The sequence below is a fragment of the Lissotriton vulgaris genome, unplaced genomic scaffold (assembly GCF_964263255.1).
Source record: "Lissotriton vulgaris unplaced genomic scaffold, aLisVul1.2 SCAFFOLD_461, whole genome shotgun sequence".
Taxonomy (NCBI): Eukaryota; Metazoa; Chordata; class Amphibia; order Caudata; family Salamandridae; genus Lissotriton; species Lissotriton vulgaris.
The window spans coordinates 648,619-667,652 of record NW_028254792.1 but is presented as its reverse complement, the minus strand read 5'-3'; the positions used below and the strand labels follow the sequence as shown (position 1 = coordinate 667,652).

At 49.7% G+C, this 19,034-nt stretch overlaps 1 protein-coding gene across 2 annotated transcripts in view; it reads left to right on the top strand.

Moving 5' to 3' along the window:
• LOC147659414 (1-aminocyclopropane-1-carboxylate synthase-like protein 1) overlaps positions 1-19,034 on the top strand; it is a 210,216-nt gene that overhangs the window by 64,390 nt on the left and 126,792 nt on the right. For both annotated transcript variants that reach the window (XM_086951760.1, XM_086951759.1), the window contains 2 exons: positions 9,317-9,376; positions 10,384-10,454. In XM_086951760.1, the coding sequence (XP_086807886.1) occupies positions 9,317-9,376; positions 10,384-10,454 (131 nt within the window). The remainder of the gene's footprint in view (positions 1-9,316; positions 9,377-10,383; positions 10,455-19,034) is intronic.

Below are 19,034 nucleotides of genomic sequence, written 5' to 3'. Positions count from 1 at the left end.
TTTTGACCTTAAACCAATACAAGGAGCAGATTTGTCACAGTGGAGGGATGGGGATTTTGGGTCCACCCACATTGGAATGTTAAGAGCCTGCATGGACTGATGGGGTGGATCAGGCAAGGGTCGGGCTGTTACAAACTTGAGCCAGTAGTCCCTTTCCACTCCTCCGGCTTCATCAACACACACCTTCCCCCATCCCCATCTCACCTAAGGGACCCTCTGTGAAGGAGCTCCACCATTGGATAAAGCTCCCTAGGGGTTCCTTCTGCCGATGGAGTTTCCTGTATGGGGGCCATGCAGGATTGAGTCAATCTACTCACTCTAAGACGCAAATATATTTAATAGTGGTAGATTTAAAAGTAACTGACTGGGTTGGCTCTGGCACAAAATAGTAGATTAATTGTTCTGGACCCACAACCCCGCCTTGTGACCATTCTGCTTTCTGATTCATGGGTCTAGCACTATTGGGTAAAAATGACCCAACGGAAAAGACCTAATACCTCCAGTCTGCCTGTGATGTTCCAGTCTAGGAGAGCTTGTACGATCAGTGGATTTCTGTAGTTAATCACGATGCAGTCTACTCGCACATCTTTCGGACTCCGACCCACCCATCCAGCCCTACGTGTCAAAAGGTTTTCACCTGCATCTTTATAAGAGCATAGCCACTGCTTGGTTAGCCAAAACATACTTTTATTATTCAGTTCAAAATGTGATTCACTATGCTCCCTATTGAGCTCTGGTACTACTGTTAAAATAATACCATATGGGGTTGGGGCCGGTGGAAGATTGATGCAAGGCTGGCCTCCCATTGCTGGGTTATGCTCGAGGAACAAGCCCCTCCTCACTCTATGCCTGATCCCCTGTCGAGGCGTCTTGTCATATGCTGTTGGCATTGCTGGGTTGGTCCTGCTTTTATGGCCAGCCTTCACCCCAAAACTAGGCCCCTGACAATGTGTGTAATCTTGTGCTGTCGACATTGTTGTATTTGGCCTGCTCTGAGTACATCGGGTTCCCCTTTTGACCCCTGTCCTCCTCCGGTGTTGCACTTCTTAATAGAGATGGTTAATCCGATGATTAACAATATCATCAATTCCTCTCTAGTAACAGCAAGTATCCCTAATGATTGGAAATTGGCAGCTGTTAAGCCACTCCAAAAAAAGGCCCTTGCCGATCCTACCACCCTCTCCAACCTACGCCCGATCTCCTTGTTACCCATTCTATTCAAGCTGACTGAAAAGTTTGTTAACAGTCAACTGACCAACTTTTTGGAGAAGAATAACGTTCTCCATCCCAATCAGTCAGGATTTCGGTCAGGACACTCTACCGAATCAGCCCTATTATACTCCGCAGAAACATTAAGGGCAGCAATGGATCAAGGAAAACAGGCCGTCCTTATCCTACTTGACCTGTCGGCAGCCTTTGATACCGTGTCCCATAACATCTTAGTGGACCGGTTGGCGGACAGGTGTTGGCTTGGTGTAGGAATTTCCTTACCGATAGACGCCAAATAACAGTGTTGGGCCCTTATCAATCTGAGGCCAAGAACGTCAGCTCGGGGGTGCCACATGGCTCTAGTTTGAGCCCTGTTCTTTTCAATCTATACATGGCACCTCTGATAAATCTGATCGCGTCATTCAGGATCAGTTCTATTTCATATGCTGACGACACCCAACTGATTTTGGTGTTGGATAGGGAACGGCCTGGTGCCGAGGAAGATCTTAGGGACTGTCTTGCAGCAACTTTTAAATGGATGAACAACAACCATTTAAAGTGCAACACCGGAAAAACGGAAATTCTACCTATAGGGAACCACAATCTTTTCTCCCCCACAGCATGCTGGCCACCAGATGCCGAAGTGCCACCTAACACAATTGCATCTGCCCGCAATCTGGGTGTTAAATTTGATAACCACCTATCCTTCAAACCCCAGGCTGTAGCAGTAGCAGGTATGTGTTTTCAAATTATAAAGACACTTAGGAAGTTTTTCGATCTTCTCCCTCTACCAGCGAGGAAAACAGTAGCAGTAGCCTTAATAAATTCTAGGCTGGATTACTGTAATGGACTTTATGTTGGAGTAAACAAGACCGTTCTCCATAAATTACAGATGGTCCAGAATGCGGCAGCCCGCCTCGTACTGCGTCTGCCTCGTAAATCGTCTGCCTTGGCAGCCTTAAACACCTTACACTGGCTACCAATAGGGAAAAGAATGCTATTCAAACTTCTTTTAATCACTTTCAGAGCATTCCACCAACGTGGCCCAACCTATCTACGAAATGGGTTTAAAAGATACTATCCAACGCGATGTCTGAGATCCGCAAGCCAAAATTTACTCACTCCACCTCACTTCAAACTGGCCACAAAGGGTGGCAAATCCATCTTTGTACTGGGATCTAAAACCTGGAATAAACTTCCCCCCTCCTTGCGGTCTTTCTCCCAAGAAGCTCCTTTTAGGAAGGCATTGAAAACTTGGATCTTCTCTTTGCCTGACGCCTTGTGCAGGACCTTAGTGTAATGTGTGTGCAGAATCCAGGACATCTTTTCCTTTTTCCAACTCTTTCATCTGAGTTGTGTAGGCGCCAAGATACTCCTTGGAGTGGAAGTTGCGCGGTAGAAATGTCCTTTACATTACATTACATTACATTACATCTGCGTCCTCCTGATTAATCTGATTTGGTTTTTATAATGGGGACCGTATTATTTGTGAGTTGGGGACCAACCTGGAATTGGGGGGAGCAACTTGTTTTACTTGATGATCAGCAGACATGACCCCTCTTACGGGTACTACAGATTTGCCTTCCCAGGCCAAAAATTAGGATGCAGGCTTGCTCACTCGTGTAATCAAAGTGCTGAGCTCATTGTTCATAATAGCCCTCAGTTGGACCCGTAGGTCAATCACCAGGTAAGTGTCCCAGACAGGGTGCTCCATGGCCATGAAAGAACAATCAGCTGACCTTCCCTCCCCAGTGTCTCCAGAGACTATAAACTCTCCAACACACTTCTTATGTTTAGTCCCCAGTCTCACAGCCAGTTTGGATTTCCCTTTTTTAAGAGGCCTGGCAGAGCAACTGCCGTTTGAAAAGTGGCGCTGGATGGTTCACGTGCCTTTACATAGGCCCTTGGCTGTGGCTTAGAAGAAATAATGGCTATAACTGGTAAGGTATAAATGGCTTTATGGTTGATTAGGGGTAAGTCAAGGTCTGGTGTTATCGATAAGCACCTTTCAGTTAATTCAATTTCGGTGGCCACCACAGCTTTGGCCCTCTGGAGCATCCTGTCAAGCGAGGTAGGTTGGAAAGATGCTGTAGTTTGAGGGGGTGGCATTTGTTTTGTTCCAGCACAGGTTCGCTTCCCCATTGCTATATTATGTATTATATTATGTGGAATAAATCAGAGCTCCTTGGCGTCTAAAGGCCAGGCAATACCCTTCCACTAATTACGGGTGCAAGAGGCGGCCCAGTGCGGGGGCCAAGATGAAACAGAGTTTTGAAGTGCAACAGGAAGATAAAAAAAACAACTGCATGAGCTTGTTAGCAATATGTGCGCTGTCAGGGCGACGAGGCACTGACTTTAGGTCCGGCAATGAGTAAAAATCAGGTCCAGGTCACTCCACAAGCAGGCCTCAGAGGGGTAGCCCAGCTCAGCCTCCTCCAGGCTCTGACGGGTGCAGACGGGCCCGGCCTTGGTCCAGGATATGCCCGTGCGCGTCCCACGCTGCAAGAGTTTCAGGGCCTTTTAATGCACCTCCAGGCACAATAGGCAGTTGTTAGCGGCACTCGGGCCGCACAGGATACCAGGATCTGTGGTCCCCCGGTCTCAGATTCCATGCGTCCCGCACAGCGGGAGTCTCAGGGCCTTTTAATGCGCCTCCAGGCGCAGCAGGAAGTCGTTGGCAACAAAGGATGCCGGGGTCTGTGGCCCCTGGTCCCCAGTCTGATTCCTCTCATCCACATTTTAATAGGGGGAGCCTAGCAGTGTATATTTCACACATGAGGCGACAAGGGGAGAGCCAATACAGAATTTCACAGTGCGTCAACCCGGGCCTGGAAACCGGGACATCGATCACCGCAACCAACAGCAAAACACGACCCCTAGTGTTCCGATCTCGAAACAAATAAACAAAAAGAGAGGCTGCAAAGTCCTGTGACAATACTCCAGAACCCAGAGTTAGAATTAATGAAACTGTAGGACTGGACAAAAGAACATCTAGTCATCTTAATTACAATTGAAGAAAAGCTGATTTTGTCTTCATCCTGATCAACACCCGCTCCGTCCACAGACACGCCGTGGAACTCTGGCACCTCCTCGATGCAACATCACCCGACATCGCCTTCCTCACGGAAACCTGGATGAACGTCTACTCAGCCCCCAACATCGCCATCGCCATCCCGGACAGGTACAAGACCATCAGGAGGGACCGCATCAACCAGACCAGAGGAGGAGGCATCGCCATCGTCCACAAGAACAACATCCGCATCACGACCGATTTTGACGACACCTTCGCCACCGCGGAACACCTCCACTTCCAGATACACACCGACCCCAAGACCACCCTCAGAGGCACCCTCATCTACAGACTCCCGGGACCACGCACACAATTCAGCGAAGACATCGCCGACTTCATCAGCCTGCACGCCCTCCCCTCCGCCGACTACATCCTCCTAGGAGACCCCAACTTCCACCTAGAGAACAACAAGGACCACAACACCGCCGCCCTGCTGGAAAACCTCGCCAACCTCGGACTCAAGCAACTGGTGAACACCCCCACACACTACGCCGGCCACACGCTCGATGCCGTCTTCTCTTCCAGCAAGCACATCACCTTCAGCCACGCCACCGGACTCCACTGGACCGACCACAGCTGCGTCCACTTCGGCTTCAAAAGAACCACGACCCACCACCACCCGCAACAGGTACCTCACAGGAGCTGGAGCAAGATCACCGCCGACCAGCTCACCACCTCCCTCACCCAGAGCTCACCCACCAGCACAACGAACCCCAACGAAGCAGCCCGCAACTTCACACAGTGGCTGACCGCCTGCGCCGACGACCACGTACCACTGAAGAACCCTCCCAGCAGACCGAGAAGCAAGAAGGCCCCCTGGTTCACCGACAAACTCAAGGACTCCAAGAAGTACTGCCGCACCCTCGAGAAAGCCTGGCTCCTCGACCAGACCACAGACAACATGACCGCCCTCAAACAAGCCACCCGCAAACACCACCAGCTCATCCGCACCACCAAGAAGAAATCACTAAAGGACCGACTGGACAACAACGCCCACGACGGCAAGGAACTCTTCAGCATCGTCAAGGAGTTTGCCAACCCCAGCACCGGCAACAACGACATCACTCCCTCACAAGATCTCTGCGACTCTCTCGCCTCGTTCTTCCACTGCAAGATTGCCGACATCCACAACAGTTTCGCAGCACCATCCATGCACCCAACCGTCGAACCAACGCCCCCCACCGCCACCCTGCGCACCTGGACCACAGTGACCACCGAAGACACAGCCCGCACGATGAACACCATCCACTCCGGATCACCCACCGACCCGTGCCCCCACCACATCTGCAACAAGGCCGACTCCACCATCGCACCCCAATTCCGGAACATCATCAACTCCTCCTTCAACACTGCCACCTTCCCGGAGTGCTGGAAGCATGCCGAGCTCAGCGTCCTACTGAAGAAACCAACAGCAGAACCCACCGACCTCAAGAACTTACGCCCCATCTCGCTCCTCCCGTTTCCTGCTAAAGTCATCGAGAAGATCGTCAACAGACAGCTGGCCTCCTTCCTCGAGACGAACGGATCCCTCGACCCCTCGCAGTCCGGGTTCAGAGCCAACCACAGCACCGAAACCGCCCTCATCGCAGCCACTGACGACATCCGAGCTCTGCTCGACAACGGGAAAACAGCGGCATTCATCCTCCTGGACCTCTCTGCAACATTCGACACTGTCTGCCACCGCACCCTAGTTCAACGCCTCAGCAACATCGGCATCCAGGAGAAGGCACTGGAGTGGATCGTCTCGTCCCTCGCCGGAAGAACACAGAGAGTTCGCCTCCCCCTGTTTCGATCCAAGTCCACTGAAGTCATCTGCAGCGTGCCACAAGGATCATCACTCAGCCCCACCCTCTTCAACGTCTACATGAGACCTCTTGCAGCCATTGCACGCCAACACAACCTCAACATCATCTCCTACGCCGACGACACCCAGCTGATCCTCTCCCTCACCAGGGACCCCGACACCGCCAGAACCAGCCTACACGAAGGGATGAAAGACGTCGCCGAATGGATGAAGACCAGCCGCCTGAAACTGAACTCAGACAAGACGGAAGTCCTCATCCTGGGACCATCACCCTCCACCTGGGACGACTCCTGGTGGCCCTCCGCCCTGGGCACCGCTCCCAAACCAACAGACCACGCACGCAACCTGGGCTTCATCCTGGACTCCTCCCTCTCGATGACCAGACAAGTCAACGCCGTCTCATCATCTTGCTTCCACACCCTACGCATGCTCCGCAAGATCTTCCGATGGATCCCGACCGAAACCAGGAAGACGGTCACCCAGGCACTCATCCCCAACCGACTGGACGACGGAAACACCCTCTACGCCGGAACTACAGCCAAGCTACAGAGAAGACTCCAACGGATCCAGAACGCATCCGCCCGTCTCATCCTGGACATCCCCCGACGCTGCCACATCTCCAGCCACCTGAGGGACTTGCACTGGCTCCCCGTCAACAAGAGGATCACGTTCAGGCTCCTCACCCACGCACACAAGTCTCTCCACGACCTGGGCCCCAAGTACATCAACGTCCGCCTGACCTTCTACACACCCACCCGCCAGCTCCGATTGACCAGCCACGCCCTCGCCGCCGTTCCACGCATCCGAAGAGCCACCGCCGGAGGAAGATCCTTCTCCTACCTGGCGGCCAAAACATGGAACTCCCTCCCCATCCACCTTCGACTGACCCAGGACCATCTCGTCTTCAGAAGACAACTCAAGACCTGGCTGTTCGTACAGTAGCGGACCCCTTCCCCCAAGCGCCTTGGGACCCTCCCGGGTGAGTAGCGCGCTATACAAGTGTTATGATTGTTATGATTGATTGAATGCATTTAGTAGAGTTTTGGGGCCACTTGTAAACCCGGCAAACCAGTTTGCTTTGGTAAGAGTCTTTACGATCATATTTGTTGTGTGCCAAGTTGCCACTGTTTCAACGTCTTAATCTTCCAAATGCTGTGATTCTGGTTTTGTCCTTACCCACTACCAAGTCTCTATCTCTGTTGTACTTGTTTAGTGTACCAAGTGATTGTTGTAAATCAAGGGGGGTTGTATCTAGGATGACCGTACTACCTACTGAAGTAGGGGGCTGTGCTGACCTCATATTTTCTGCAGGACTTTTTTAAACTGTCGTAAATTAAACAGAAGTGAAAGCATGCAACCCTGCTTCAGACCATAATTTGTTGCAATGTTTTGGTCACTCTGGAGACTTTCCCAGCTTTTACACAAACCCACAAACTAGAGTGTAGCATTTGAATGACCTACAGAAGTCTATCAGCTTATCCCTGTTTGATTTGTTTTAACCATAATAGTCCATGACAAAGGTTGAGGACTAGCCTAAGAAACAGTCATAAAGTGTGATTCTTGTGCGTCTTCCTGGTTTCTGGACCAACACATATAAAATAGTAATGTTATCCAAACTGTCACATACCTTCCTAAAACCTGACTGATAAAAGGCTAAAAGTAAGCTTTGTCCACTGAAACAATTGTTCCAAAAGGATATTTGTGAACTGCTAGGTATCATTATCACTTAAGGCATCTGTTCAGTAAACCTTTGGATTGACACACTGCTCTTTTTAAAACTAGGGTAAAGGGCTGAAAATCTCCCAGAACCAGGGAAGGTTGATGATTTCAAGCAGGTTGAAAGTAAGAGTTGACTGTGGCCTTAATCAGAAGGCCATGTCTGCTCTGAATATACTCTTGTGAACTCCATTGAGCAGTAGCAGCTGCTGCTAATAAAAACTTGTGGGGTAGAGGGGGTGAAGCCTAGGGTATAGGGGAGAAATAAATCACTTACCTGCTGGCAGCCGCCTCTCTACTGTCTTCTTCGGTTTCTGACGTGCAGCAGCACACTGGCTCCCAGACTCCCCTTAGCCACGCTGCTGTCATGTAATAGTATTACCAGCATGAGAGCAGCTTGGTGATTAGTCTGAGCTGTCTGGTTTGCCGCTCAGACAGTACCTGTGACCCTTGGACTGTTCTTCACCCGACTGTGCAACACAGCCGGGTGGAGAAATGCTAAGTGCGCATAACATTTTGGCCGCCCTAAAATATCCGGCCAAACAGTCATTCACACTTATGAGGCCTACCGCTCCTCCTGGTTGCTTACAACAGCCCGCCCAGCCCCGCCCGCCCTAACCTTGCGCAGTACTGAAAAATAAAATAATGATAACATTGTGTTATTATCATTTTATTTTTATTTTTGGACTGCACAGAGAGCAGTGAGGTGAAGCTCCCGCACCTCAATGGAGGAGCCACCACTGCCCTTGAGGCCTAGGGCGCCTAAAGAGCAAGCTACTGGTAAAATATGTTTGACTAACTGTTACAGACACAAACAGGCTGAAATTAATTGTTTCAATGGCATCCTATCACAATGCATTGAGTGTTTGGTAAAAGCACTTACAATTGGAACTCATCCCTCGGCCTTTATTAAATTGAACGCATGCTTGGATGCTCTTGCTTGTAAGCTGGCAGTTAGATCCCAACACTTCTACAAGTCATGTGCTTGTGCTGATTTAGTTTTATCGCCTCATCATTTTAACTAGTGCTCTTGTTCTGCAAACCATGCACCCCTGTTGTTTGAAATGCATTCTTAATTTCCTTTAATGCCACCACCTGATCCATATTGCCAAATCAGTGTTTTGATTTTCGGGTAAACCCTAGCGCTAAACCAGGAGGTAGTACGTCTCTTCATAAAGACTCTTCTTTGGGACTCGAATAGGTTTCTTTTCTATTGAAATCAGTTGAATTATGCAGGATGGCAGGGAATCTAGATCACTGTAGGCTGTGAATCCTGGTACCAGATTTCCAGTTATGAGTCTGTTGGTAATGAAGGTGCCTGTCTTCACCCAGACTGCCACTAGCTCACCAAGGACTCTCACATGGGGAGTTCCCAAAGGCTCTCAATTGAACAGTGTGATCATTTCGCTTTTTTTATTGGAGTGGGTTCTATTTTGTTCCCTGTTAATGAATCACAACTGCTGTATCTATACTACAAACCAGAGTATTATAACTTGTGTTTTCTTCTATTTCCCTAGGGTATCATTAATTTTGGAACCAGTGAAAATAAGCTCTGTTTTGACCTCATGTCCAAACGGGTAAGTTTTTTATTCATGTTGCAAGCTAGGCCGAGGGGCATGACCTAAATTGAATCCCATTATAATGCTGCATGTGACTGTGGCTAGTGTTAGCTCAGGTTCAATTAAAAAACTACAAAACACACCTTTTGCGTAGTACTGTCCACCCCACAGTTGTGTGACATACTTGTCTATTACACATTTTACTTTACTGTGGCATTCCTTCTTTTTTTGTAGTAGGTCACCGGTACCTACGACCACTGGAATTTTGTGATTGTGTGGTTGCAGCATTTTTCGCATAATTATGGAGTTGCCACGTTTGCCTTATAATCATTGGCTGCAAAATGTACAGAATTTAACAAAAAACGTTGTTTCTAGCTCAAACGGTTCAAAAGTTACTAAAACCTCAGAAACATATGTTGACCTGGAGAGGAAGCCCATTTGCAAAGGTTGACTGGTCACCATTCTATTGCTTATTGTTTTATTCGGATGTTAAACTGGTACTGATGAGTTGCAGCCTATGCCCATTCATTGCTATCAAGTACAAACATCTCACACTAATAAAGTAATCCTATCATAAAATTTGCCCCATTACGCCGCATGATTTGTCTTTTCTTGTTGGATAATTTTTTCAACCCTGCCTCATAATTTGGCTCTCTTCTACCGCATAATTCCAATGGACCTGCCTATAACTGTACAGAAAGGTACCAGTCTTTTCGGTCTTGTTGTAGGGTAATCTTTTGCTGCTGAATCAGCTTATCTGCAATCAATAATTTATTGCAATATCCTACGTGAAAAACATAATTAAAGTGGCATTAAGGTTGTATTTTACTACAAAACCAAAGACATCTCAGAATAAGACTGTTAAAATACAATTGAAATCGCGTGTGCATTGCTCATAGCATTTCCCTTCATACTCCACTGAAGAAAGCCAGTTTTGAAGACCATCCAGGGCATATGGCAGGGTCACTGGTTTCATATTTCTTTTTCTTTTTCCTTAATTCTGTCATCACTGCTGGATATTGAAGTTGACCCAGAGCGACATGAACCACATTGAACCCCCGCTTCTGCAGTACCCAGACTGGAAGGGCCATATGTTGTGAGTAGCTGTCAGTACCTGTGTAGGTTTATGATATACTGTGATTGGGACACAGAAGAGGTGTCTGTATGCATGAAATGTGTCCTAGCTGTGTGGAGATGCAAAAAGCATGCAATGAGTTAAGAGGTGGCAGTCTTCAGCAGCAGTTGTCACTTGGTGGGAGGGCATATGCATAATCTGTAGATGTCATAATAAACAAGCATTTACAATGCAACGGTTTCGCCTTTGCAAAAGTTAGAGCTATTGGCATTGTAAATGACAACATTTTTATTTATGTGTTGGTTTTGAAAACAGATACATAAATGGCATTGTCATTTACAATGCCAATAGCTTAATCTCTCGCAAATGCCAGACACACACACACCCACAGAGAGCCCCCCCACACACACAGAGCCCCCCCCACACACAGAGCCCCCCCCACACACACACACACCCACACAGAGCCCCCCACAGATCCACCCCACACACCCATACAGAGCCGCCCACACACTGTGAGCCCCTCCCCACACACCCACACAGAACCCCCCCCACACACTGCGAGCCCCTCCCACACACCCACACAGAGCCCCCCCACACACCCACACAGAGCCCCTCCCCCACACAAACCCACACAGAGCCTACCCACACTCTGCGAGCCCCCCCACACAGAGCCCTCCCACACACTGCGAGCCCCCACCCCCCCCCCTCTCCCAAGTAAATGTCCGCTCTCAGACCTATCATATGAAAGAACAGAAGTGAAGGTTTAAGTCGCCCCTGTAATTACCGGCATAATTATAGCCGTGCGAGGCTGCGGGGCGGCAGGCGGTGCAGGTTCGGGCTGTTCCCGAGCCAAAAACTGAAGGCTGGTCCCACAATCCAGATACACAGTGGGAGGAGCACCACGAGCAACAGGCTTCAAGGTGCTAATGCATAGCGCTTTTTCTCCGGTCCACCGCGGGATGGACCGGTCTTAGCCGTCTGTGCTATTGAGCCATCCGAGAGCGGAAGCGCTACAGAAGTTCTATTTGGCCAGCGGAGACTTCAAGGTGCTGCAGCAAGCGCCTTGTGTTCTGTAGGCAGGCAGTGTCTGCTACAAAGTGCTGCAGCGGCCTGCATTTATTCACAGGGCCTCGGGAGGAGTGGAAGAGCTGGAGCGGCCTACCTTCATTGTGTGGCAGCAGCTTCAATGAGATGCGGCGTCCTGAAGCGCTCTAGGCAGCAGGGGGTTCAATGAGCTACGGGGCCTGAGTTTAGAAGGCGGCAACGGGTGTCAATGAGCAGTACAGGGTTCAAGGAGCTGCTGCAGCCGGTGCTCACTAGGCCGCTGGGCCTTCAAAGACAGCAGATGGCATGTGTGCTCTAAGCTACTCGTTGTCCAGCAGCGCTATGTTCTCTAGGCATTCTGGCTTCAAGGAGCTGCAGCATCATGTACGCTTTGGGCCGCCTTTGCTTCCTTTGCAGCACTGCTTTAAAGTGTCACAGAGGCCTGTGCTGTTTCTGGCATAAGGGCTAGAAGGGGGTTCAGACCAAAAATTATCTAGGCAGGCAGGGCTACAAGGAGCTGTTATCGTGTGTGCCCTCCTGGTAGACTTCAAGGAGCTGCATGGCCTGCGCTGTCCGGCCGGGGTAGACGATTTCTAGACGGTAAAGCACTTTAGACAGCAAGGGCTTCAATGAGCTGTAGTGGTTTGTGCTCTCCTGGTCGCAAGGGCTTCAGGGGGCTTCAGCGACCTGTGCTGCCCAGCGGCGGCAGGTGATTTAATTTCTAAGCAGTAATGGATTCAATTAGTAGCAGCTGCCTGTGTTCTCTGTGTGGCTTCAAGGCGCTGTACTGTCTGTGCCCTGGGTCAGCATAGGCGTGAACAAGCTGAACGGCCTGTGCACGATCTTCGAGGAGCCTCAGTGGCCTGGGCTATTTCTGCAGCACCGGCTTGAAGGAGCTGCGTGGTATTCGCCCACTGGGAAGAAAGCGCTTCAAGGAGCTTTAGTAACAATTTTTCTGAACTTTCTGCAAAATCTAAACATAAGAAACCCAAACCGCAGGAAGACATGCTCTGACAGTAGGCAGTTTCCAGGAAAATCTCTTCGGAATCTCCCAGGGATATAATGCAAGCATTGGTACCACGTGGCATGAGGAGAAAAAAGGCAACTGACTCAGGACCACACAAGTGCGTGGATTCTCTGCATTTAATACCTTCCAAGGAGGCCGTAAGGCATGTGATAAGCTCCACTATCATCTCTTACTGTTGTCTTTGCAGCGTTCTGCTTTCAGGTAGCTTTGGGGATTAGAAAACTACTTTTGGAAGAGAACATTAGGCTATTAAGGTTAGAAGCAATTTCTTGAAAAGTGGGGCTGAGGACTCCCTGGCACTCCGTGTCTATACACGCTATCAGTGGCACATTCACTACGAAATTATGATTTTCAAAATATATAGACTCCTTTTCATAATAAATTAAAATACATCTGGTCAAAGAATTGCATACACAAATGGCACAGGAGAGTTCTGACTCCGCTGCACAGTGAGCCTTTTGACCACCACACTCATTTTTTATTTCTATGCAAAATATGCTAGACGACATAACAGTTTATAAAAAACAATGCTTTATTATTGCCACTCTTGAAATAATGATCCTACATGCAGTCCAATTTTATTTAAATGAATTATCCCAATATAAACATTGATTTCTGTGACAAAGGCCGCCGGCCGCTGTCCTTCCGCATTTTAAACCCGGATAAGGCAGCGTTTGATGTGAAGGTGCTCTGGTTGGGGTTGGGATAGGGCGGGTGAAAAAGGGCCACGGACAGTGTGCGGGTGGGAGGGAGAGGGCCACGGACAGTGTGCGGGCGGGAGGGAGAGGGCCACGGACAGTGTGTGTGCGGGCGGGAGGGGGCCACAGACAGTGTGCGGGCGGGAGGGAAGGGGCCAGGGACAGTGTGTGTGCGGGCGGGAGGGGGCCAGGGACAGTGTGCGGGCGGGAGGGAGAGGGCCATGGACAGTGTGCGGGCGAGAGGGAATGGGCCACGGATAGTGGGCGGGCGGGAGGGAGGGAAAGGACCACGGACAGTGGGTGGGCGGGAGGGAAAGGGCCATGGACAGTGGGCGGGCGGGAGGGAAAGGGCCACGGACAACGGGCGAGAGGAGCGTTTGATGTGAAGGTGCTCTGGCTGGGGTTGGGATAGGGTGGGTGGGAGGGTGAAAAAGGGCCACGGACAGTAGGCGGGCGGGAGGGAAAGGGCCACAGACAGTGGGCGGGCGGGAGGGAAAGGGCCACGGACAGTGGGCGGGTGGGAGGGAGAGGGCCACGGACAGTGGGCGGGCGGGAGAGGGCCACGGACAGTGGGCGGGCGGGAGGGAGAGGGCCACGGACAGCGGGCGAGAGGAGCGTTCGGATGTGAAGGTGCTCTGGCTGGTGGGAGGGTGATAAAGTGCCACGGATAGCCTCATCGATTCATAGTCGCAGTCACAGGAGTGCCGTACCAAGCGGAACACGACGGCTAGTAAATGAGAACTCTGGGTGCCTTGAACAGCGATTTAGGCAACCGGACCTGAGACTGGAGAGGCTGGGGGCGGCCGGGAGCAACAGTGAGTACGACTTCTTCGCTATTCGCCCCTAACTCCAGCCCGAGTCTGAGCCCTTACTCTTTTGCCAGCAATATCTTGCACCAAGCCTCCCGCCTCCCGCCTCCTGCTTCCCTCTCGGGGATGCTCTGCTTCGCTACGGTACCCTCTACACCTCTATACCCGGTGCTTTCTACACCCCCAGAAAACCAATACTAACCTGTCAAAATCCTGCAATTACCAGCTGGCAGCCACGGATAGACAAGTCAGGTCCCGGACCGGCAGCCACTCGCAGCGCGGCCCGGGGAATGACGTCACGGGGGTGTCCGGGCCGGCAGCCAATCACAGCGCGGCTCGGGGAATGACATCACGGGGGTGTCCCGGGCTGGCAGCCAATCACAGCGCGGCCCGGGACACACGTCATCAAGGGGCGGGACTTAAAAAAAGAGTCAGAAACGCCCACGATTCGCGTTCTGAACGGGATAAAGTGATTGACACTGATGTCTTCCAATGGCTAGCCTCCATTTATGGAGCTAGCCAATGGTAGAAGGGGCGGATTCACGTCCCCCATACTGTAAACAAAAGTTTTCGCCTGGGCGTAGCCCTGCTTCGCAGTGCTACGGCCAGGTCGAAACCTAAAAAGTTAGATTCTGCATATAGGTGAAACTCGGCCTTTCTTACATCACTTTTGCTGCATCAGACCAAAGCAAACATTGTCATCACAACTGCACTTCCTATATGTCCATTGGGATGACAAAATCAGCAACAGAAAACATGACCAATCAACCGATCATGGCCAAACACGTGAGGTTCTTCAGAAATGCTCTCTTTTATTTGATCGCCATTGATTAACATGAAGGGTTGCTTACATTCCTCCTCTACTGCTCCTGTACTGTTGCATACATAAAACCAAAGACACATTATTGAGAAAACTTAATTGATATATTTGACAAATACATATCAATACATCACCATCTTCCAATGTATTAACATGTACATGAGAGATCATACACCGAATTACTTCTCATAACATTCAAGTATACATCGGAACAATAAGTATTTTCAGCACTAATCTTGTGTGATATAATCTTCCTCTGTAAATTCCTTAATAGGAACGTAACCTACATTTACAGTAGTTTGGTTACATTTTATTCGACGTGAGGACCTGGAGGCAAGGATTATACCTGTTGAAAACATTTTAACGATCAAAGACATTACGTCCAAAACTGTCTCCAAGTGGAATCTTACACACTTCTTAATGTTTTACTATCTAGCTCCATCCACAAAAGCCCTTGATCCCATTACCCGTCTAACTGAATGTGCTCCAAACATAGTCCGAAGAATGCCAGCCTCCTGCCCGACTCACTTAATCGTTCATGCCATAGTAGGTGGCTCACTGGAGCAGTCTTCCTCCTAACTGAGATTCACTGCTGATCCACTGCCTGAGATCTTCACTCACACATACTCTCTTCTGCATATCGTCATCTCACCAAACACAGCCTAGTATTATCCGGAGAGAATGATTAAGAATACAAAGGATATTAGATTTGGCCTTTTTGCAAACTTGAAGTAAGTGTACCTTGGGTAAACATACTTCCACACAACCAGGGTCCGTTCGTCTGACACTTTACTTTTCAAGAAGGACAGTACTGTAGATGATGTCTTCCTGAAAAGGAGCTCCTTTAGGTGGCCAACTGGACATTTACAGCACTGCATTCACATCCCACAAATATGTATGCCTCCGTAGACAATCTTATTGCCTTAACTAGCTGGCAACTAACAGGATGCTGCCCAGTTGAGGTCTATTTTGTGTGCATGCGAATCAAAAGAAATTTACGGTTAGTAGGCTTTTTTCCTTTTGCAGACAACTTGGATAGAAAATTAAGGCTGTTTGCTAGATCTACCCCTGTGGGATCGACACCTCTCACATGGCACTTACACTTACATTGTCCCAATTGAGACTGTTATTTTTAAACTATTCCAGAAGTCTGTGCGAACTGGTAAAGAGCATAGACTCCTTTAAAACTCCTGAGACTTGCCATCGGCTGTAATCCTCAACACTACATATTATAAATTTCCATCCACAAATAGTGGATGATGGTTCCCCTCAAGATGTGCAAGAATCAAAGCCTACTGGGGAAGAAGAACTAGAGAACTCTACAACAGTTCCATTCATCTTACCATAGGTGTAAAAGAAAAGAAAACTTTAATTGAGAATTCCACAGTACTGTGAAAATATTCACATTTTCCATCATTCTCCACGATGATGAGACCAGTGGGAAGGCAAAATTACTTGATGGTCCCCAATTCTATAAAATAACCTCCACAACTGCTGCTTCCTCGGTTCGGGAGCTTCTTTTTTACAGAGATCTCCTTGTCCTGGCATGAATGCCAAAAGGTCTTGGTCAGCTTTGAATGATGAGTAAGCTCAAGGAGAATCTGATGAAACTATGTGTTCGAGGCATGTGGGCTGCTGAATTCATATCTGTGCATAGATCGCCGCCTATGTCCGGATGATCGCACATTGTTGTCCTGGAAGAGTCTTGGAAGTATCACGAGATAGGTGGCTCCTCCCCTGGACTACAGTGCGTATGGGCATCGACTCCATCCTCAGATAGTTTTTTTCCGCCATTGGGTTCGGATGTATATTGGTTCACTCTGTCCGAATCGATATAAAACTTTCTTAAAGCCAAAAGGCTTTTAGCTTTTCGTCAGTATAGTCTTGCGTTCGGTGCCCGATTCTTCCAGCTCAGTTCGAGCCGGATTCCAGAAAGCCGCGTGCTTTTGTCGCTGAAGGCCCAGTCGACGCCAGAGACCTTATCGACGGACCATCATGGACCGGAGTCCATTCAAGAGATGTCCCGTGTGCAACTCAAAATATCCCCATTTCGACGTCCACCCAGTGTGCAACAAGTGTCTCTCGCCGGATCATGATGAAGCCAGTTGCATGGCTTGTTCCCATTTTCGATCCAAGAAGACTCTTTTGCATCGTCGCGCTGCGCCCCAGGAGGCCCAGCAGACTGCACCAGCGCCGGTGAACATATTCGATGGCGGGGATGAAGAAGGAGCTGACCGGAAAGTTCGTGAGAACCTGTCGATTCCCGCGTCGGAGGTTGACTACAACTACGACGCAGATGTTGAAATGCTCGACGTGGAAGAAGTCGTCGACGAGGTAGGAGACGACGACAGGGCCTTTGGGGCCATGGAAGATATCTCAGGCATAGAGCTAACTCAAACTGACATTGGGCTGAAACGCTTCAAAAGGCTCAGGTCGAGGGATCGCCACTAGGCCTTACCCAAGATCTTCCAGTGGGTTCTACGGCCCCGCCTTCGGGCTCGGCTACGGACATTGCTATTGAGCCGCACCCTGCGAAAACCAAACCTAAAGTGAAGACACCGGTATCGACGCAAGTGAAAGCACTGGTGCCCCCATCGAAACCAAAGGTGCATATTGCTTTGGACGGTTCAAAGCCCTCGGACCGGTCGGCACCAACAAAGCAAAAGGGCATTACTGAAGAAACAGCTCAAGGGCGTCGAGACTAAGTCTGCCACGCCGAAGACAAAGGTCAAGGCAGTCGAGCCAAACAAATCGGCGCCAAAGACGGTCGACACCGACAAAGGGCTCAGTGAACCAAAGGTTCTCGAGACTCCGCGTCGACACAACAAGAGCGGACCGGTCCACGAGTCCACGTCCGGTGGTGCCTCGAAAGATTCCGTCGAGTCGACGCAGCCGTCCGCCGCTTTCTCCAAGCAAGTGGCGGACTCCCTAAAGCGCATCAAGGACAAGGCCTCAAGTGTCGGGCCAAAAGATCCTCCACCTTCGAAGCCTGCCGATAATCCGCAGAAGGCGTCGATGCCCATTCATTTCACGTTGCCGCCGAAAGTGGCGTCTAAGGCTTTCGCCCCTAGAATGGCCACCAACGTGCCCGAGAAGGTGTCCTCGGTGCCGAAGTCGACGACAGCGGTCCCGGCCTTAAAGCATCGACAATCTTCTTTGGAAGAACAACAAGAACAATTTATTGATGCCGAAACGGGCAGACTTTCCCTTCACAAGCGGAAAATTGCCCCGGAACAGCCAATGGAGTCCTACAAAATTCCACTGAAGAAGAAAAAGGATTCCACTTCGACCCCTGTTCTTGTGGAACCGGTTTCTCCACATGGCCATGATGTCTCACCCACTTATTCAGATGTGGACACCAGGGTAGGTGATGAGGATGAATACAGCTATCCTGTCTACACTGAGCCAGATGATACCAATGAACCCTGGGCAGCTGCTGCTGACCCAGGTGATCCTCACTCTACACCTGACACTTCGCCTACAGAGGATTCAGCTGCATTTAATACCCTTATTGAAAGGGCAGCAAAGAACCAGCTCCATGCTGACCCCATTGAAGTGGATTTTCTTTTTGACACCTTTTCCGTCTCAGAGAGGACTGTCAAGACTGCCTATGTTGAAGGGTGTCTTGAAGCATGCTGTGGAGATCTTTAAAGAGCCTACGAGAGCCAGGGTGATAAACCCAAGAATTGAAAAAAGTATAAACCGGCTCCTACTGACCCTACTTACATCAAGGGACAGTTGCCTTTGGACTCTTGTTGTTTCTAATGCCCAGAAGAGGGCTAATTCACAAACAACGGGTGATGCTCCTTCCCCAGATAAAGAATCTAAGGTGTTTGAGGCATCAGGGAAAAGGGTGGCAGCTCAAGCGGCCAATCTCTGGCGCATTTCTAATACACAAGCACTTCTAGCTAGGTATGACAGGGCACATTACAACACTCTGGAGACCCTGTTACAGCACCTGCCAGACGAATACAAAGAGGCAGCTGAGATGCTCATCCAAGAGGGGAAGCTTAAATCCAATGCTTCTAATAAATGTGCACTGGACGCGGCAGACACTACGGCCAGAGCTATTAACACTAGTCAAGTCAAAAAATGTATATAGCGCACTACATACCCAGAGGGTCTCAAGGCGCTTGAGGAGGGGGGGGGGGGGTTATTTATCGAATATCCAGGTTTTAAGCTGTTTTCTGAAGGCTAGGTGGT